Consider the following 23,155-nt stretch of genomic DNA (forward strand, 5'->3'; position numbering starts at 1 on the left):
CGCCTGTAGAGGGGGAGGGGGAGTGGATGGTATTCAGGCTCAATTCAGGGAACTGGAGCACAGATCCAGTTTTTTAGATCAAGAGCCCCTCACCAGTGTCAAGGAACTTCCGTTGAGGTCTGTACCAAAAGAACCTTGGAAAACTTTCCTAACCTTATTATAACAAGCGCAGTTTAATTTAGCCTAATCCATCCAAATATATTTTATACAAGTTTACAATAATTTAATAAACACAATGAAATATATATTTTTTGTTAGGTTCAGAATTATCTTTGCGGAATTATTGAATACACAAATTTCTGCTTGCCTTATTTGGCAAGAAGAGCATTGCTATTTAAGCCAAAATCGCAAGTTTTATCTATTCGGCACGTCATATATATATATAATTTATTACAATGAGAAATCACTTTCTTTACCAAAGGAACTTGACTAGGAACTTTCTTTGGACGCATCCAATATTGCCGATAAGCAAAATAAAGGCCGATAACCGGAATAAAATTTCTGCCAAAAAACCGGGCAACAGTCGAGTTGGCCGATATCCGGAAGGGCCGATAACCGAGGGTCCATTGCACATGCTGGAAGGTATGATTCCATAAGCATAAATTTTGGTGGATAACTAAGGAATCACACAGACAAGGTTGGCAGTCTGGGTTCTATTTATGCAGTGGCAATATTGCCCACTTTGAATCCTATTTAAAGTGAATTCTATTGCTCAGTTCAACTAAATTCTTAGCTATTTCACTAGTTTGCCCTTTTTTCTATTGAGTACACTCAACACATTACATCACAATCATCTATCAGAACTACCCTGTAAAGTGTATGGAGATCAGTAATTTGGCCAATTTTGCACAAAATTCAGCAAATTTCAATTTAAAAATAGTCCAAAATAAACACAATGCATTCCAGCCATTCATTATTCACATCACCAGGCCTCTCGTATATTACATTTGCCCTCCATTTTGAATCCATCGGAAAAAAAAGAGCTTTACCCTATTTGTCGGATTAATAAAATATAATCAAGAATGATTGGTCATAGTTTAAGGCATCACAGTAATTGAAGGAGCAGACTTAGTAAGTAACATAAAACAGACTGGAAGTGGGGTGAAGGGGGTGCAGGGCCTTGCCTTTCTTCAGGAAACTTTTCAAAAATTTAATATTTTCACTATTTTGAGCCCTATTTCAAGCTACTTCTTGGTCCTGAAACTAACCAGAAATCATCTCTAGTAATATGTCTTCCATCTTATCAACTGATACCGAGAAACAGGCAAGAAAACCATAAAAACGATACTAGAAAACGCCTTAAAATTGCTATTTTAACCCAAACACAAGGTCAGAGGTTTGCTTTTCCCCCATCATGCACTACATGGGGTAGGATTTTTTTTTTATACTGTGCACTTTCGCCACACTGACCCATTCTGTTATGTCTAGGCAAAAATTTACCATTGGCAGCGTATTTGAGGGACAGCAAAAGGGTCAATCCAAGGAAGGAAAGGATAGATCCAATTACTTGGATGAAGAACCCCCTCACTGACATCATGGAACTTTTCTTCAGAGGGCCTACATTAGATTAATAATAGTTTTAGACAAGTTTAGATTTAAAACAGGCAAGTTTAGATTTAGAAAGGATATAGGAAGGTATTGTTAGGTAAGACACATAGGCAACAGTTAGGTATCTTTATTTCGAAACGTTTCGCCTACACAGTAGGCTTCTTCATTCGAGTACAGAAAAGTTGATAGAAGCAGAAGAGACTTGAAGACGATGTAATCAGTCCATCACCCTTAAAGTTTTGAGGTGGTCAGTCCCTCAGTCTGGAGAAGAGCATTGTTCCATAGTCTGAAACAATATGGAGTTGAAGTAACGAACGAACGAAAGTTCAGGTAAGATCCCAAATGGGATGAGCGGGGAAGACGGGACAGACGAAGAATAGTGCTGCAGAGGAGTGTTCTTAGTCGTAGAAATAGAGCCAGGGCTTAACTCAGCAGCGAAGGCGATCGTGGGACAGATATTGAGAAGAGAAATTCAGGCTCTTGTGTTGGGACTCCGGTGGGGTGAGCGGGGACGAATGAACAGGCGAAGTTTAGTGCTACAGAGGAGTGTAGAACTGAGCCATGTCTTAAACCAAAAGCTAAGGAGAACGTGGGTCAGAGAATGGTACCTGTCATATAAGGTACCTGTCAGCGAATCCAAGGTTATTTGTAGATAGGGTTAGGAGCAGGATCATGCAAGGAGTAGAAAAGATTGTGTTGGTTTGTGGGTCTGCGAATGTCTTCGTCAAGGAGAGAGGTCCAGTAGTCATGTCGTGTCTCAAGTTTGTCTATCTGTCTGTCACTGAGCGTCTTCCAGTACAGATTCAGCGCAGGTATGTCTAATTGGGCATGGAGAGACTCGCTTGTGGCGAAGTCCTCCCATCTGACATCAAGCACCCAGCGCAGCGCCTTGTTCTGGACACGCTGCAGTTTAAGTAAGAGAGAGGGCTAGAGGAGAGTAAGTTATCAGAGGGCGTATTAGGGATTTGTAGAGGTGTAGTTTGGTTCGTTGGGAGGCATGTTTCAGCTTGTAGAGGCCCGCAAGGGCCTTACTAGCTATTGCATGCCTTGAGTGAATGTGTCCGTGTAAACGAAGAAGGTAGTCAAGATTAACGCCAAGGACAGTGACAGATTGTGTGATGGGGATGTAAGTGCGGGTGTCAGCTGTTCTGAGCTCGACAGGTAATGGAGGATCACGTTTCCTGTAATTAAAATACGTAATGCTGGATTTAGCTGCATTGGTTTTGATCCTCCATTTTTGTTCCCAGATGGATATCCTGTCGACCTCATTTTGTGTGTGAATGTATCTATATTGGCAAGAGTGATAAGTTGTGTAATGTCGTCTGCATAGGCTAGTGTGATGGAGTTGTGGTATACAGGTGTTGGAATGTCGTTAGTGTATAAAATGTAGAGGGTAGGGGAGAGGACAGATCCCTGGGGTACTCCGGCATTTACAGTGAAGCAGTCAGAATTTGATACAGTGGAATTTGATTCTCATGGTACGGCCGTTTAGGAAGTTGCAGAGGAGTTTACGAGTATTGAGAGGCATGTTGAAGTTAGTGCAGAGTTTGTACTTGAGCCCTTCGTGCCAGACAGTGTCAAAGGCTTTTTCAACGTCTTTTGCAACCAGGGCTGTCCTGTTTCTTTGTTTTGTGTTGATGTGGATGTAGTTGAGAATGATGTTAATGGCATCCTGTGTGGATCTGTGTGTTCTGAAGCCAAACTGGCCATCAGAAAGTAGAGAATTGTGTTCCAGGTATTTGCGAAGGCGATGATTGATGAGTTTTTCAAAGAGTTTTCCTAAAGTTTCGAGGAGGCTGATAGGGCGATAGTTTCTAGGGTCAGAGTGGTCTTTATTGGGTTTAGGAAGGAGGATAGCAGTAGCAGCTTTGAAGATTATTATTATAATCAAAAAGAAGCGCTAAGCCACAAGGGCTATACAGCGCTGCAGCAGCTTTGAAGAGGGAAGGGAAGTATCCAGAGGCAAGGGAGGCATTGAGGAGGCAGTAATGATAGAGTCAGGAAGGTGTTTCAGGATAATATGATTTAGGCCAGAGGCACCAGGGGCCTTGGGAGGAAGGTGTCTGAGGAGAGTTTTAACGTCTGTGTTGGTGAAAGGAGTGTCAAGTTCTTGGGAGGAGGTAAGAGTGTCCAGATGGATGTGGCTGTCTGGTGTTGTTTCGTGTGTGTGTGTAGTGTTCCAGTGTTCTATGTTCTGAATGTGTTGAATAGTGTTAGGGTGGGGTGGAACATGTTCTCCCAGATGTGTTTGAAGATGTTAGTAGCTGCCTGCGGGTCTGAGATGTGTGTGTTGTTGTGGGTGATGTGTTTGAATTTGTTGGTGGGAGTGGTGCCTCTGATTTTTTTGATAAAGTTCCAGAAGGCTTTGGTGTTTTTGATACGCTGTTTGTCCGCTTGTAGTATTAGCTGTGACCAGTGATTGTTGTGGTCTTGGTCTAGACTGTGTAGAATGTTGTTTCTGAAGTAAGTGAGATCTAATCAGACTTGATTAAATCTATGTGTGGTAACAGATAATTAGTCTTCTTGTTCTGATAGAGGGTTTGAAGGAATAACGAGTAGTGTGGGTTTTCTTTGGTATTGCGGTGTTGGCTGCTTGTGTAATGGTGTCTTGGATGAGAGCAAGTTGAGTTGAAGTGACAGGATGGAGCCTTATATATCGCCAGGAGGTGAGACGTAGGTCACTAATAGAACGCAGATGTTGGGAGGTCAGGTCCCTCTCAAATCCAGCCGTTCTCACTAGTAGAGGTTGTAGAAGTTGATTTCAGGTCTGTACCAAGATACCCTTGTGTTGCAGTGTCTGACAGATTGAACATTAAAATGGTAAGACACATAGGCAACTGTTGCCTATGTGTCTTACCTAACAACCTGTCGGTATTTTATACCATTTTAATGTTCAGGAAGGTATTGGTTTGGAAATAGGGTAGTTGGTGAGTGGAACAGTCTACCTAGTAGGGTTATTGAGGCTAAAACCTTGAATAGTTTCAGATTTAGGTTGGATAAATACATGAGTGAGAGGGGTTGGATTTGAGTGGGACTTGCACATTAGTAAATAGAATTATCAAAACTTATTGCTTGGGTAGCATTGAAAATGGGTTGGGCAAAAATTCTGTTAGTGGGATGGATTGTAAAGGACCTTCCTAGTATGGGCCAACAGGCCTACTGCAGTATTCTTCCTTTATTATGTTCTTATGTAATTCTAATCCTACCCATTTAAGACTTGTTGTGGAAAAAGACACTTATGTACAGTTCAGGACATTTATTAAAGTGGCAGGAGTCAGGTGAGGTGACGCGTGGGTAGAGGTGGTAGTAGTAGTAATGGAACTAAGGAGGTGAGGCTAGAGAGGGACCTGCTGGCATCAAGTAACACCAGTTCCCAGGATGGGTAATATCCTCTTGCCTAGTAATTTTGAAATACTGTAACTGCCGGATTTTTGCTTTATAGTGTTCCCCTTAAGGAAGGCTCCTTGACGCTGGTGAGGGGCTCTTGATCTAGGGAATTGGATCTGTGCTCCAGTTCCCTGAATTAAGCCTGAATGCCTTCCATCCCCCCATAGGCGCTGTATAATCCTACGGGTTTAGTGCTTCCCCCTTGATTATAATAATAATAATAATAATTTATAGTGTTACTGACAGAAATTAGTGCAGCTTCAATGCATTTTCTCCGTCTTAAGTCGTCTTCTTTAATAACTAGTTTAGCTTCATTGAATTTCATGAGGTGTCCAACATCGTCTCTATGTTGAACACATGCGTTTTTGCGGGCATCATTTCTGCAAGCATTTTTGTGTTCTGCTATCCTAATGTCCAGAGTTCTGGCTGTTTCCCCTACATATACTTTGTCACACCCCCCCACATGGTATAGCAGGTCCCTCTCTAGCCTCACGTCCTTAGTTCCATTACTACTACTACCACCTCTACCCACGCGTCACCTCACCTGACTCCTGCCACTATATATATATATATATTTTCTTAGTTTTCTCTGTATTGGGACTGAAGAAGCTACTCGTGGCGAAACGTTTCCTTTAATAAATGTCCTGAACTGTACATAAGTGTCTTTTTCCACATCTTGTCGGTATCACCATACCATTTCCTCTAAGACTAGTTGGGCGAGGGTAGATCTGAGGGAGGTGGGTAGGGAGGCTGCAGGAGAGTGGGAGTGGTGAGTAGTGTGAGGTATAGGTATGTATGTACTCGCCTAATTGTACTCAGTTGTGGTTGCAGGGGTCAGTTCATAGCTCCTGGCCCCGCTCTTCACTTGTCGGTATTAGGTCACTCTCTCCCTGCTCCATGAGCTTTATTATACAATGGTTGGGCGAGGCGTAAGATTTGTTTCACTGTTTAATGCACGCACAAGCATAAACCGGTTCATACGATTTTGGTATATAGCTCTATACCAGAGCTAAGAAGTCTGCACAACCAGCATATAACACAGCAGCAAGTCTACACAAAACATATAACACAGTAACAAGACTATAAACAGCATAACAACACCAGCACAGCAGAGAAAAAAAAAAAAACTACGAGCAGATTCAAAACTCATGTTCTGGTACATGATTAAATTTCATGAATTTTTCAAGTTCACCAGTGTTTATTATGGTACATTTATTTCACCTTCTATAAATACTTGACAATTCGCAAGGACTCTCGCTAAGCTCTGACCCTGATGCTCGAAACGTGTTAATATTGTCCTAATGCTGGAAACGTGTTATTGTCCCCACATGCAGGAAACCAGTGTTACCAGAAAGTGTCTCCACATACAGGAAAATTGTCATTAAAAGTCACTGTTCAAGAATTCTGAAGCATTAATATGTTTCTAACATACGCTAAACTCTTATGGGACATTCAATTTTGTGGATGTTTGTGTGGCAAGGTAGGGGGTGGATTATTATTATTATAATCAAAAAGAAGCGCTAAGCCACAAGGGGTGGAGAGGTACTTGGTGTGGCCGGGTTTGGGGTGTGGTCGGGTAGGAGGTGTGGTATGGTAGGGGTAAAGTTTAGTATCAGTGCCATAAATCACAGCTTGTGCTAGAGGTTATGTTCCATTACAAGTGTGTGTGTTTTTCTGGCGTGCCACAAGACCCATTATATTTTAGTACAGTCAGTTTTCTTGTCAAGATCTTCCAGTGACTTTTTTTTTTTTGTAAATGATTGAAAAAGTTCAAAAATGAACAACACGTGGAAACACACAAATGAATAACACAAAATACGAACTGTAAATAAGAAAACTGACTTTTTTTTTTTAAGTTCAGTTACAAATGTACTTGAATCGACGGGATTTCATTTATAAGTTTTTTTTTTTTTTTGACTTTCCACAACACTTGATATTCACTTGTGAAATTATAAACTTATTAACTCTTATGTAAAATCAAAAGCGAATATATAAAAAAAAAAGATACTCGAGATTTTTTCTCCGTCATTGCTAATCGAGTTATCTGCACATTTACATTTAAAAGAAATTATATATATATTTTTTTTGTTTTGGGGGGGGGGTTCTGTAAGGGACTTTAGCCAATATAAATTTGGATTTTAATGTTATAGTAATATATATATATATATGTCGTGCCGAATATGTAAAACTGGTCAATATGTAAAACTGGTCAATTAAGTCCTTTCTAAAATTTTCTTTTATACATTTAAAGATATATTTTTTTCATTAATGTTAATGTAAAAATTTTTAATTTGGCACCAAAAGAATCTTAGAAAACTTACCTAACCTTATTACAAGAAGAGCAATTTATTTTAGCCTAATCCAGCTAAATATATTTTGATTTGTTTACAGTAATTTAATACTAAACAAACACAATGAAATATATTTTTTTCGTTAGGTTCAGAATGATTTTGGCAAAATTATTGCATAAACAAATTTTCACTTCTCCTATATGGCAAGATGAGCGTTGCTATTTAAGCCAAGATCGCAAGTTCTGCCTATTCGGCACGACACACACACACACACACACATATATATATATAATATATATATATTATTTTTATGTTAAATGTGAATGACGCTCTTGAACAATAGTATTTCCTCCACTACCTTCAAAAGACTTTAATGAAGGGACACTACAGTAGGCCTATTGACCCATACTAGGCAGTTCCAACTCTCACCCACCTTTGTACCAGGTCAACTTGTACATAAAGTTACCCAAAATTCTGGCGTCACTGACCCTAATAGGGAGTTTGTTCCACTCTTCGACAACTGTTGTTCAAACAGTCATTGGCAAGGAACGCTCGTTTTCCTGGTACAAATCTGCTCTCAAAGTTCGATAAGTCACACTACTTCCTTCAAGAGTGCTCCAGCACTGACCTGGAACCCGGCATGATAAAACATACCTATGATATTACCGATTATTATAATCAAAAAGAAGCGCTAAGCCACAAGGGCTATACAGCGCAATATGATATGACTGAACACATTTTGACCGTAAAATTACCTCTCCATTTCTGTATCCAGCATCACAATCATCTGTTTTATTAAAAAAAAACTGGTGCGCAGTCCAGGCGTTTCGCAACTATAGATACACACGTTTTGCACATATGTCTTACTCATCAAATTAGATGAATAAGACATGTGTGTGCAAGAGCTGGGTATCTTTATTACCTGGACGTTTCTCTCATAGCCTTCTTCAGTCGAATACAGGATACCCAGAAGCAGTAAAGAGGTATAGATGTGATCAGCCTAGCAGCCTTGAAGAAACAGTTTCAAGGTGGTCACTCCCTCAGCCTGGAGGAGTATTCAGCTCCATAGTCTGGAATAATGCGAAGCTGAATCATAAGAATGGAGTTTAGGTTATTTGAACGCACTGGTGTGGTTGCAGGTGTTTACACAGTGGTAGTGGTCAACACCCTCCCCACAGGGTATTGGACTAAGAACTCGGCATTATTCTTCATTGGTGATGTGGATATTTCTCAACTTCTGTTAAGTTTGTTGACAATGGCTAATGACACGGTTTATGTATTGTGCAATGTGAGGAATAGACTTGACATTATGACTTCCACAATATGAGGATGAACTGCTGACGATAGCAGCAAGTTGAAATGCATCGTATTCTAGTGGCTTTATTTTGTCTCCACAATATTACATGTATACTATATTACCTATATACTGCAGAAAAGAAATTTTGAGGTGTCAGTATGATTGTACATGGTGACCCAGAGCGTCCAGACCTTTTTGGGTCACCCTGTATTGTATTCATGGCTAAAGGGATCATACAGCGCCTGGGGGAAGAGGAATTGGAAAGCATTCAAAGGTTAGAATCAAGAAATTGGAGCACAGGTCCGATTCCTTAGATCAAGAGCCCCTCAACAGCATCAAGGCACCCTCCTTGAGGACTGGTTGCTGGAAACACGTGTTCATAACGTTTAATAACAGACGGGTCTAACGATTTGTAAATGTGACTAAAACCGCACACGTATGAGAGACATCCAAAACCTTAACTGTCTTGCAGAGGCAACTTAAGTTACTTTCAAGTGATCATCCTGGCTCTGCTGCCTACCTCACACTGCCGGGACGCTCATCCTCGCAACTCTTAATAAATACACAGTAAGACTATACCGCTCATACTGTGTCATCGATATTTATCATCAGCCATCGGGGGATCCCTCCTCCCACAGCCAGCGACGGATCCCTCCGCCCACAGCCAGCGACGGATCCCTCCTCCCACAGCCAGCGACGGATCCCTCCGCCCACAGCCAGCGGCGGCGCCCACGTACCGTGTGCATTCATTCATCTTGGGAGTGCAGGTTTTGCCCGCCTCTCACTGATTAATCACATCTCTGGATGTCTCGGCGATTTTTGTAAATTGTACTTGGTGCGTGAAGAGGGATTTACGGAGATCTTATGTGGATAGACTGGCTCTCTCTCTCTCTCTCTTTTACTCTGTGAATAACCCATATGGGTTTAGCGTTTCCTAAAATACAAAACTTGAACATTTTTTTTCTAATACGCTTCCATATATTCCCTTCCTCTGTTCCCATCTCTTGACCAAGTGCGCACAACCAAATCGAAATTTAGGTAAAAATAAGTCAGTGTTGGTAGACGCGTATTAAAACTTGTAAGTGTCTATACAGTCGATATTGTGTGGCCTTGTAATATCTGTTACTGATAGGTATCCATAACTTTTTTCTTTATTTCATTAATGTTAATATAACTCCTGAGGTTGGGGGAGGGGGTCAGTCATAAGGATGTTAAAATACAGCCTGATGAATGTTGTATACGACATTTTATTTTGAAGACGTTTCGTCTACCAGAGATTTTGTTTTGATGAAGTCCCTGGTGGCCGAAACGTCTTCTTAATAAGCCATTAACCACGTATTATGTTTTATCAACATTCTCGCTGTTTGGGCCCATTATGTGCCTCTGTCATCTTTTTCCTGTCTCCCACAGCATGAGTATGAGATGTATAATACGAATATTAGAGTAACTATACATATGGATATACAATTACGAGGGAGAGGTAACAAGGGTAGGGTAGGTGGATGTATTTCAGTCCCCCTAAAGGAGTGTGGGTAGTGTTCGAGAGAGAGAGAGAGGGGGAGGGGGTATTCAGGAGTTCTCTCGAGTGAGGGAGGGGTAAGAAACGTGAGGTATTGCAGTCTTTTCCTGATAAATTGCCCTGGAAATTCTTCTTACTTAATCCGGTGATTTCGTAGAGGAGCGAGATTCTTACGACTGACACTGGAAGTGTTTCTTCCATTTCGTTGCGACGTAATCGGCCGCGATGACCTCCTTTTATAGCGGCAACACATTTCCTGCTTGAGATTGATGGACTGACGGTGTAGTGGATGGAGTGCACACTATAGTGGTGCTACCTCACTTGTAATGTTTACAGTGCTACTCAGTTGCGCTACCTCACTTGTAATGTTTACAGTGCTACTTAGCTGCGCTACCTCACTTGTAATATTTACAGTGCTACTCAGCTGCCGCATGTTACAAAGTTTAGAGATAATTCTATTGCAATTAAAGTCTATATTTATATCAGCTAATTGAAAGGATCACCTTTATGTTCATCTGTGCCACTCTCTGCCATCAGACACAAGTTAGTTTCATGTTTCGGCTTTAAGCTTTTTTTTTTTTTTTTAAGTTTATATTTGCGTTTGTAGGCTCGTTTTGTAATATTGTTTCGTTATAAAATTGTTATAAACTCCTTATTCGATAACAATTTCTCCTCTCATCACTATATCGTATTAGCCAATTAAACCACATATATGTCGTGACGAATAGGTAAATTATTATTATAATCAAAAAGAAGCGCTAAGCCACAAGGGCTATACAGCACGAATAGGTAAAACTGGTCATTTAGCAAGAACTCGTTTAGAATTAAGTCCTTTTTAAAATTTTCTCTTATATGTTTAAATATATATATTTTTAATTTACGTTAGTGTAAAAATTAATAATTTTGTAGCAAAAGAACCTTAGAAACCTTATCATAACAAGCGTAATTTAATATAATCCAAGTAAATATATTCTAGATAAGTTTGCAATTTAATAAACATAATGAAGTATATATTTTTAGTTAGGTTCAGAATGATTTTTGCGAAATTATTGCATACACAAATTTTCACTTGTCTCATTCGGCAAGAATTATTTGTAAACAAGCGCTATACCTTCCATTCCCCCCCCCCGTGGGGGGGGGGTATTCAAGTGTAATGCAGAAACTGGAGTGTAGATCCAATTCCTTAGATCAAGAGCCCCCTCACCAGCTTCAAGGAACCTTTTTTGAGGGAATTCGGCAAGAAGAGTTTTGCTGTTTAATCCAAAATCGCAAGTTTTACGTATTCGGCACATTATATATATATATATATATATATATATATATATATATATATATGCAAAACAACCACTGTGAAAGAGTAATGAAATTCCAAGCGCTTTCGTGACTACTCACATTGTCAAGGAACTGTGAAAGTAATACATCAAAGGGCTTAGACCACACCTCACAGTCAACTCCCACAACAAACACCTGACGCGGGACAATACCGGACTCATCAAAAAAAAGAGTAATAATGAATTCAAATTTAAAATTTACAGAAAACCTACAAATAACTGTTCCTATATACACTATTATTCTTCCCATCAAGACAGAGTTAAACTGTCTGTTTTCTCATCAATGTTTTTGAGAGCTTTACGTATTTGTAGTCCAGAGTTCATAATGAAGAAATATCCAATGATCTAAAATACCCGAGAAATTTAATTGATAAATCATTTAAAATTGCAAGAAATACTTTTTACAATCCAAAAAGGGACAACCAGCCTTATTCATCTAAAAATATGTTGGTTCTCCCTTACCATGAAAACTTGGTTGATATACCTTCTCTTCTTAAGACTTTTAATATTTAAGTTGTATTTAAAAATCTTGATACAGTAAAAAAAACTTTTGATAAAGAATTCCCTCCAATATGCTGATGGATGTGTCTATAAAATTCCTTGTAAAATTTGCGATTAAGTTTATTACGGTCAAACTGGTAAAAGTCTCAAACTTAGATTAAAACAACATAAATATAGCATTAGAACTGGACAAGATTCCAATGCTCTATCCATGCGAGAGATTTTAACCATCCAATTGATTTTCAAAAAGTTGAGAAAGTTGTATCAAGCAAGTCCATGATTGACAAATATAATTGAATCTTGTTTCATAAAAATCAGTTTTGAAAATAATATGAATATTTCCTTTGGTTTATATAAATTAGATTCATTTATAATTAATAAAATTTGGGAAGAATTTAATAATACATTGGACAAATAATAAACCTTATTCCTTGGGTAGAATATTTAATTAGTTGGATGTCGTGAGGACCTGTCTAGTTGGACCAGCGGACCTACTGCAGTGTTCCTCTTTTCTTATGAATCCGGTATTGTCGCGCGTCAGGTGTTTCTTTGTTGTGGAAGTTGACTGTGAGGTGTGGTCTAAGCCCTTTAATTACCTTCCTTTGATGTATTACTTTCACAGTTCCTTGACAATGTGAGTAGTCACGAAAGCGCTTGGAATTTTACTATTCTTTCACAGTGGTTGTTTTGCATATTTTAAAATCATCTTTTTTTCGATCTTATTGCATGCATGCAATATATATATATATATATATATATATATATATATATATATATATATATATATATATATATATATATATATATATAAATAATCACATACCTACACAAAAACCTGACCACACAGTAATTCTATAATAATATTACTGCCGACAGATTTGCAGAGAATTTTCAAATTCATAATAAAATCAACAGAAATTTAATAACGTGTTTACGTGTGGTTGCACCACTGCCGAATAACGTTACGACTGTCAGCCACACTGACAACACTGAGTGACAATCATTCTAGTTCATCTTGCTTAAGCTAATTGTAGCTTTTATGTAGTATATATATATATATATATATATATATATATATATATATATATATATATATATATATATATATATAAACGGTTAATCTCTGGAATCGTATGTTGAGAAAGACAAATATCTTGATTAACTGTTAAATTAATTTCTGGCAAACACTACTCCACGAGGCAGTCAAGGAGACAAAAGGGATAAATAATGCACCTGGGGCATCGTCCAAACATTACCAAACAGCAGGTAAATGTTGCTTAGCAGACATCTTGTGTCGTCTGTGAGCGCTGCACCATTTGTCAGCCTCCTTCGTTCGTAATGTTGTAGTTTGGCCTCTTACAGCAGTTAAGAAGGAGGCGTTTACGACGGTGAGGGTCTTACTGGCGTGAGAGTCTTTTACCTTCCGTTGCAGCATAAAAAAAATAGTTTATTCAACCCTTAGGGGTTTAGCGCTTGGCTATGATGATAGTTTATTCAGCATAATTGGTTACATCACCGTGTTCTGCTACCCTAATCTATATAAGAATTATACAGTGTGAACAAAAGCTAGATGTGTTTCCCTTGTCATTCCTTCACGCAGAATGGGACTCATACAAGGTGTTGAGTAACTCTAAGGGACACGCACCCAGCATTTCATTACTTACGCAGACACACACACTATTGTTAACTCAAGGTTTAATTTACTTTTAAATGAATGTGTGGGGATAAGTTTAATAGGAGTGAGTTCAAACATAGAGTGAAGATGATACAAAAGTTCCCGAGAATAACAAACGTTTCGAGAGACAAGGTGAGAAAATCTAGGGAGCAAACATTTGTTGGTAGGGTGCAACTGGTGTTGATGTGTTGGCGGGGGCCTTCGCTGCTTGAAAATATGGAGAGGCAGGGTTAAATGGAGGAGTGGGTGAGCTGGGGAGATGGTGGTGCTGTGGGTGAAGGTACAGGTTCAATACGGCGGGAGAGAGTACTTGGGTGAGATGAAGGGGAAGTGGAGACCTTAGAGGGTGAGCAGTGTGCGGGGGTCTGGTCAGATTGATACAGGCTGTGAGAGTATAGAAAATTGTTGAGAGGATTTATGGGTAAAAGAGAGAGGGGAGGGCCCGGCGGAGTGTGTGTTTTAAGTACTTTTTAACGGGTGTATTTACAAAGAACTTCACATATGAGTTATGACTGAAGCAGTACAGCCTTGATGAAAGTATCCGAAGTTATCTAGATGTATTAAAGTGCAGTCACAGTACTGACAAGTTGCATTACTGATATAGATAAGGTGGTTAACTATATTATTGATATGAACGCTATCCTTATCCCATTATGATCCTGGCCCGCAACCACCACCCATACCACCTACCCCTCTCCCTCCCAAGCACTCTTTTCTTTAACTCCAATCCTCTCTCCTTTTCTCCTCTATAACTTTCTTCCTCGCTTTTACTCATCATTTTTCTCTTTCCTCTCCACTTTTTTTCTATTAGTTAAACATCTAGCCCCTCCTACTGCAGTTGACATTGCCTTGCTCACCAGGTGGTCTCTCCTCCCGCAGGGAAGAGCACTGGCATCGTGACCAATACCAGGATCACCCATGGCACGCCCTCAGCCCTCTACGCCCGCAGTCCCTCAAGATACTGGGAAGACGACGCCAAGATCCCCGCCCACTCTCACGCCTCTTGCAAGGATATCGCCAGACAGCTCATTGAGAACGAGCCAGGCAAGAACATCAATGTGAGTATTAAGCTCAGATTGCAGGGTGGGTACAAGAACAGGGAGCTGGGCGGGTACAGAGAGCTGTGTGGTAGCTGAGTTTGTTGATCAAGTGTGTGTGTACAAACATATATAACACGCACCAATCACTTCCGTTTTGTGATGGTTCTGCATTGTTCACAATATTGTCAATTTCATCTGTATTCACCTATGCCCACACTTGTTAATTGAGTGTTAGTCCAACCACAGTGTGACCGCCATCGTCACACCCCTCCTCCTCCCCATCATTACCCCTCGGCCAGCCTCGTTGTGTGTATGTATAAAGAAATATACTATAAACTATATATATAGTTCTTTTGCCGTACCCAGAGCCATCATTAAAAATGTTCAAAAGACACTTTTTGTAGATTCCAATTAGTTTTTTCTACATGAATAGACATTGGGGTGTGAGGCGTCCGAGTCGAGCTTCATACAGGACATAACAATACTGCAGGGTTACCCTAACGTATGTTATACCTTAACGTGGCAGGAAATATCTTATGGGGAACAAACATATCCGGGAGGTGACCCACTCTACCTCCTGGGTACTTACCTAATAACCCAGATTTGTTTTTCGGAGGAAATAGTGTGGATGTTTACCCTTTAGTCTGATTTTGTAGTAATATATGACCAAGGGCTTTGATCGAATTAAGGATACAGTTTGTGGAATGTGAGTAATGGGTTTACTTTTTGAGGAGGATTTCTGTAGAGTGTAGTATAACAGTAGTCACGATAACCACACGCTGGTAGTGCTACCAGAATAATGCCAGTTGTTTACCTTCAATACGCTATAGTTCCGTTACTTTTTGTGAGACATGCAACTCGATTCTGCCTTGGCTATATTTGTTCCCGAAACGTTTCGCCTTTGAAGCAACGCTTCGAATAAAGGCGAACATAACACTGGAGACAAAAATAATTCTGAAGTGATTAGTCCACCAGCCTTGAGGGTGAATCCCTTAGTTCCGTTTCTGTGCGGAAAAAAATTGTCATTATAATCAAAAAGTGCTAAACCCAATAGGGTGTTACAGCTTTGCAGAGCAGGGGTGTTGCAAGATCATAGTATAGTAAGGGTGGTGAGGATAATAGAGGGAGAGTTAAAAAGGGGTGTGAGGAGTGTTAAAGGAAGAATTATCAAAGTTCGTGTAATTAATCAGTTGTCAGAGGTGGGGCTGTCAGCGAGGAGGGAAGATAATGTAAGGGTGTTAGAGTAGTGACTATGTTGGGGGTAAATTCTGCGTGCTCGTTGAAAGACCACCGGAAAATTTGTCAATACAGGTATACTAAACTAAAAAAAATTGTAATTGTTAGGATAAATATAATAACTAGAAAATGCTTCTTTGTATAGGCCTTAAATTTTCCTGCACGTTAGGTTCGCTCTCTTATTGGCCTGTATAAGATCCAATTTTATAACCCAAAATTGCACCTTCTGTTCTCCTTAAAACATTAATGCTTATGCATTCAATGTGAAGAAAGAGTTTAGACGGTTTGAGTGTAAATTTAAAACTTTACTGACATTGCTAAAAGAAAATTCTTTTGTGGGTTTAGCGCTTGCTTTTGCTTATAATAAAGGTTACAAACATTGAAAGTTTGAAGCCTATTAGAACAAGCATTCTCCAGTAACTGACTTGAATTTATTCCAGTTTTCTTTATAATTATTAAAATTAAGAAAATGAATTTTCTAACGTTCAATGTTTTAAGGTTTTATTAAAAGAAAGCTTTACTTTTAATAAACAAGCGCTAAACTCACTAGAGTTTAGCGCTTCTGAAGTTTGCTGTTTTTATTAAAATGTTTTCCAAGAAATATAGAATCTCTTTCCTGGGCTGTATAGGTGCCAATTTTGAAAAAAAAAAAATCAAATTGGACTTTTTAAAAAAAATATTTGATTTTTTTATGATTATAATCTTAAACAGAACCGCGAAACCAAAGCTCGACAGTTTGAGTTATGGCGTTTATAATCGTCAAACAGTATATCGTAAGATTTTCCTGGCGAGTCGGCATAGTGTTAGGTATAAGGATCTTGGCTTCCATTAACCTCCAAGTCGTTAGTTTATATATTCAAAATGCCTTTTAGAATTTGCTTCAAATTTTCAACCCAGGTGATATCTAAGCGCTAAACCCACCAGAAGCATACAGCTCTGGGTTATATATATAACACACACACACATACACATTTACCAGGAGGGGATTTTGGGTGTCAACGCCCCCGCGGCCCGGTCCGTTTGGCGTACTGTTGATGGCGTTACATATTTTAATGTTCAATTGATTATACTTTTTCAGGTTTTCACACGTCTCTAGAAGCATTGGTGATATTCTGGAGGGGGAAACTTTTAGTGTATTTGCTATAATGGTGTCTTAGTGGCTAGTGCTGATTTTGCAACTTGTGAATTAACTTACAAATTTTAGAACGCAGACTGCTTATCTCTTTTTCTATGCTGAGGTTTTAGGCAGTTCGTATTATATGTCTTAAATGTATTGAGAATTTTTAACGTAGTGGTGAAAGATCCTCAATTCCCAGTGGTCTGTCCATTTATAAACCCTCTTCCTCGACCGATAGTCAACGTCCGCTCCTTGCTAGATTCTCTTCCCCCCCCCCACACACCTTTTTTTTTTCTTTGCTGTTCCTGATTCGATCTTCTGGGTATAATTACCTAGTTAATGTGCAAATGAGCAGATCTTTGTCCTGTCATTGCCGTTTATGTCTGGTTGCATACTTAGCTGCGCCCGTCATGATAAAGAAAACCAAAACTCACACCCCACCCACCCACATAATTTAATGGGTATCCCAATTCTTGTTAGCTGTGAAAACAAGAGTGTAATCATTCAGACATTACAGCTCATTAGCAGCATCCTCACTAAGTGGAGCAATAAAATGTGAGCTCATTAGACAAATGGAGAGGTGAGCTCCAGCTCTCATTTCCATCTAACTCTCCACTGACGTAGAATAACCTTGTATCAATTTTTAAACCTCTCTGCAAATTCTTTTATACTAGTCATTGCTTCTTTCAATTTCTTAATTTAATCACTCTTACAGTGAATCATTTTCCAATTTCTGTAGCTCATTTGACACTGCAATTTCAAATCATGAGATCCCCTCACTTCAAGCTGTGAAATGAGAATAAATAATCGCTTTGATACTGGATCCATGAATTACGTGTGGTGTCAGAAACCCTATATAAAAATATGTTGAGCAAGAATTGAGGCTACTTGTGTTGATCCTTTGAACACTGAACGAGTACAACTGTGGACTTGTTATTGCTTGTTATGGCTTTCCTTACACATTTGCTAATTTCACTTGGTGATAATTCTAATTTCATGAAGAGGAGTAATGGACAGTTTGACCCGATAATATAACTTTCTGGTGTCAGGAACTCTGTACAGAAGTTGTTTCAACAACAGATAAAGCCACTCCACAGATTTTATTTTGAATACTCTGTAGCTGCAACATTGAAGTCCATGTTTTGCAACCATAAGCAGCTATGTAAGATCTTTTGGGTTTAGCGCTTTATGTATATAATGGCAGACTTCATTCCATAAATTCCTCGATACACCTGATACCTTCTCTTCTTTCATCTGATTCGTGATTCACTTCATCTTTCAGTGGCCCGTTCCCTTTCAAATATATCAATACATTCACTTCATTCGTGTTCCTTCTTTTAGTCTGACAATTTTTTTCCTGGATAAAGTTATTCTTATCACTTTTCTTTCTTTAAAGTTCATTTTCAACTTCCTTCTTTTCCATATCCTTTCAAACTTCTCCAGTTTAACCTCCCTTTCGAATCTCCCAAGAGTACTGTATCATCAGCAAAGAACAACTGACAACTGTCTCGCTCACCAGGTTCTGATGGGTGGAGGTCGTCGCCACCTGATTCCGACTTCGGTGTACGACCGAGAAGAGAGGAACCAGCGAGGAAGGAGAACGGACGGTAGGAACCTCCTTGATGAGTGGGTACACGATAAGAAGACGCGCGATCTCAACGCAGAGTACGTCTGGAACAAAGCTCAGTTCGACAAGGTCGACCCCAAACACACCGACTACCTCCTGGGTGAGTATCGCCAGCGTTTGGGTGGGTAAGTGAGAAAGGACGGGGAGGGGGGATCTGCAATTAACCCATAAACTAGTGATGAAATTAAACGTTTCGGTACGCTCCCAGACTTAACGAGTCAGGAGTCTTACAATGGTTTATGACAGATGGCAAGCTTCATCTCTTTTCACCTCCAATTTGTCTTTTAACAGTGAATTGTTCCCGTCACGGAACTGTGATTTATTAGAGTTGGTGAATCAATCTGGACGAATGCCCACCTTCCTTGGCAGAATGTCTCGTGGATCTTTCAATGAGAGACGAGTCTGTCCGTTTCATATTTTACTGAGATGCCAAAAGACCACCTACAAGATTCTCAAATCCGCTGAATTAAGCTTTTATACAGTCTCGACCTGTGAGTGTGTGTATGTAGTGAACCTGCTCAGTGAATTTTATTTGACGTGGCCAATGATGCTTCTGAATATTTTTGAGTAATCTGTCTTGTACACAAATATAGAAGCCAATTATATTTTATACACAACTTTTAACTATAATGTTCTTTACGTTAGGCTCAAGAATTTTAGTCCCTTGTTTAAGGTCAACAGCCATACTTGTTGACTACCTTGCCAACCAGGTTGTTGCTGCTATAAACCTAGTTATCACAATGTGGTTGATCAGGCACTTGCAGCCGGTAAACAGATTCAGACAGTGTTACCACTGAAGCAGCAGTACAACCTTAAAGCAAGTTCCAGAAATCACCGACAAGTATGGGTGAACATCCTTCCTTAGGAACGTTAATGCTGAGAAACTGAGTACTTCGCTCTGTTGAGTTATAGCAATGACATAGACCAGTGGTTCCCAAACTTTTTCAGCTTGTTACCCAATTTAACATGCCACATAAAGCATGTTACCCCTTTCACAAAATGTTGTTATTATTGATATATATGGCTAAACGTGAACGTATACAGCCTCGCATACTCTGCTAATCCTAGCAAAACCATTGAAAACGTAAGAACCACACATACATTATATATAAAATTAATAATGTGATGAATGGTTTTGAAAACCGACAAGTTGAAGAATTGAGACACTTATGCAACATATGGGAATCTTTATTGAAGAAACGTTTCGCCACACAGTGGCTTCATCAGTCCAATACAAAGTAGAAGTGGGTAAGGAGAGTAGAAGTTTGAGGTAATCAGTCCCTCAACCTGGAATCGATGTGTTCAGTCCATCACTCTTGTAGGAAGTGCAGCATAGGGCCAGAGAGGTGGCTTATATACTGCGGTGAGATGAGTTGAAGCAGGAAGAGGCGGGATCACAGTGGGACCTGCCACTAGTGTAAGTAGGTCGTCGCCCAAAGGTTGGGCAAGCGTTGAAGTCTTTGTACCAAGATCCCATGATCCCATTCATCACATCTGTCAGACACTGCAACATCATGGGATCTTGGTACAAAGACTTCAACGCTTGCCCAACCTTTGGGCGACGACCTACTTACACTAGTGGCAGGTCCCACTGTGATCCCGCCTCTTCCTGCTTCAACTCATCTCACCGCAGTATATAAGCCACCTCTCTGGCCCTATGCTGCACTTCCTACAAGAGTGATGGACTGAACACATCGATTCCAGGTTGAGGGACTGATTACCTCAAACTTCTACTCTCCTTACCCACTTCTACTTTGTATTGGACTGATGAAGCCACTGTGTGGCGAAACGTTTCTTCAATAAAGATTCCCATATGTTGCATAAGTGTCTCAATTCTTCAAAATTAATAATAGCTACAAATTCACAGTAACAGTGGGTAAATACTAACTATATACTGCACAGGGCAGTACACATACATACCAGCTTATGTCTACCTCGGCTGATGCTCACAGATAAACTGACAGTGTGAAATAGAGGCAGCCTCAGGAAGTGAGTGACGCGTACTGGACAGGTCGATCTGGGCTACTGAGTGACTTTTGTCCTGAAGCATACTTGTCAAAATACTTTTGGGTTTCCACACACTTAGCTATATATTTCTTCTTTTCTAATACTGTATATTAGTTTTTGATGTTTATTGTTATTTGGTTTAACTTTATTACTTACTTATAATAGGTTTACTTTACAACTTTATATACTAAGACAAAGTTAACAATAATCCTCATACCGGGTACCGCATTGTTTTCTTGATTTTCAGAATTCATAACTTTTTTTCTGTCACCCCTCCATTACCCCCAAAAAATGGTTAAATTACCCCCAGGGGGTAATTTACCCCCAGTTTGGGAACCACTGACAGACTAACCAGATCGTCAAGCCACAGTCTTAGTCTGAGATACTGTAACTACCGGACTTTTGAATGAAAGTGTTACTGACAGCACGTGTTTTTACGGTCATCAATCCTGCAATCATTTTTGTAAAGTAAAAGGACACAAGTGCAACTAACGTTTCCACAATAAAATGTCACATTAGTTGCACTTGTGTCCTTTTACTTCACATATTGTCGGTAATTCTACCAACTTTATTACAATAATTTTTGTGTTCTCTAATCCTAATGTCCAGAGATCTGGCTGTTCCCCCCAAATATACTTTGTTGACTGTCCTGGACTGTACATAAGTGTCTTTTTTCCACATCTTGTCGGTATCATCATACCATTTCTACATCGTATGTGTTGTGTTACACTGACAGTTAAGGAAAACTCAGCGGACTTTTTCACAGTTTCACACACTAACCCAGGACAGCACACTACATCCCCTTGAGTAACCTCTTAAAAAATACTAGATTTCAATGCTAGCTCAACTATTGCATTGAAGATGCCGTCCAAAACTGTTTCCCTCACACTAACAGGTTGAGAACATTGTTTTAACAAGGCCGAAAGAAAACTTCCTGCAAAGCCAGGTAACGCAACGAAAACCGTTTTTACAGTAATCCGGCTGAAGGCGGATTGCACGATGACAACATCGTTCTCCTGCCACTGGCTGTCTGCATGAACAGTTCTCGGGAAAGTCTAGGTTTTATTCTGATAGTTGCTCTGATCAGTGAGGAAGATGGTCGTAAAACTCTCATCTGTTGCCCATGAAGCTATCATCCTGGTCGGAATTTTCCTCATGAATATTTCTGTTTCATATTTCCTGCATGGCGTTCATCAAAGTGATCAATGAGCCCAATATTAACTCACTAATATTCCGTGTAATCTGTTTCAAGCACTCAATGATTCAGTATATAATCTTCTCGCGGGTATATACAAGTAATGAATATTCTTATCAGGCAATTTTCTTCTGTAAACATCAGTGCTACATAATGTAATTTTATAATGAAATTCTGCGCACTCGAGATGAGATCTGACAGGATGCCGATCTTTCTCCTCTCTCTGGTATTATGCGTACATAGACTCGCATAGATTATCACCGAAGACCACAAACGCAGTTGTGAGAAGCTCGTACGCTATACTAGCACTATTTCCAAGTGGTTGTTAGATATATGAATGGTCAAATACTAATAAATTCGCGGCATATATTAGACCAAAACTATAATCTGCAAAATTGTTTTATAAAGCGGAAAAAAATCACTACAAGAAACTGCTTCCTAATAAAGAATATTACTTATGAAGACATAAAACGGAAAGTATATGGCTTTGAATGACCTGAAAAGGCGATATGAACGTACCTATATATAATTATAAGATACTAAAAAAATAAGGAAGATTGGAGCACCATCAACAGGCTGAAAAGTCAAATATAAACGGTGAAAAAAGTGCCTAAAGAACAGAAAATATTTATTCACAAAGTGCAATAGACTGATGGAATGTGATCCAAGAGACAGCGAATGCTACAACAGGAAACTTATGACTGACTAATAGACAGGGCAAAAGAAGCATAGCTCGGCTCCTGCACCTGTAGGTTATAAACAGGTACATGTATATGTACCTGCGCTTGGAACTGATGATAGTGAACGTGATGGCAAAAAAATGATGACAAGCAGAAAGCCCTAAACTACTGATACCAGTAGTTCAAGGTTTTCTTTTGTAGATAAATGGTTCAGAGAACCGACACGTGTCGGTTCTCTGAACCATTCATCTACAATCCTGTCAGACACTGCAACTTCTTGGGAATTCTTCGCTTGCCTAACCCTTGGGCACGGCCTACTTCCACATTGAGCAAATGTGACACCACCTACGACTGCTGCACCTCTCCTGCCTACGGTTTATAAGCTCCTTCTCCGCGCTTATGCCGTATTCTACTCAAGATTGATGGACTGACTACCTCATTCTCCTCCTGTTCAAGATTATCCTTTGTATGGACTGATGAAGCCACTGTGTGGCGAAACGTTTCCTCAATAAAGATACCCAAGAGTGGCACATGTGTCTACTTTATCAAGGCTTTCTTTAAAAGTAAAACAGGCAAATTGTTAGAACTGAAAGAGTAATGAACATGGATGGTGCTAAATTTCTACTTTATAAACCGTAGACGAAACAGGAAAAAGTGATGGATGACACACAATATAGACGAAGATAGGCTCATAGCTGGAGGTT

At 39.6% G+C, this 23,155-nt stretch overlaps 1 protein-coding gene across 1 annotated transcript in view; it reads left to right on the forward strand.

The window, feature by feature from the left end:
- The window catches only part of LOC128700517 (alkaline phosphatase, tissue-nonspecific isozyme), a gene marked incomplete in the record, with an annotated part of 275,054 nt that overhangs the window by 223,049 nt on the left and 28,850 nt on the right, over positions 1 to 23,155 (forward strand). Inside the window, 2 exon segments of the mRNA XM_070098903.1 lie at positions 14,429 to 14,607; positions 18,462 to 18,669. Of these exon segments, the coding sequence (XP_069955004.1) occupies positions 14,429 to 14,607; positions 18,462 to 18,669 (387 nt within the window).

The sequence above is a fragment of the Cherax quadricarinatus genome, chromosome 65, assembly GCF_038502225.1.
Source record: "Cherax quadricarinatus isolate ZL_2023a chromosome 65, ASM3850222v1, whole genome shotgun sequence".
NCBI lineage: Eukaryota > Metazoa > Arthropoda > Malacostraca > Decapoda > Parastacidae > Cherax > Cherax quadricarinatus.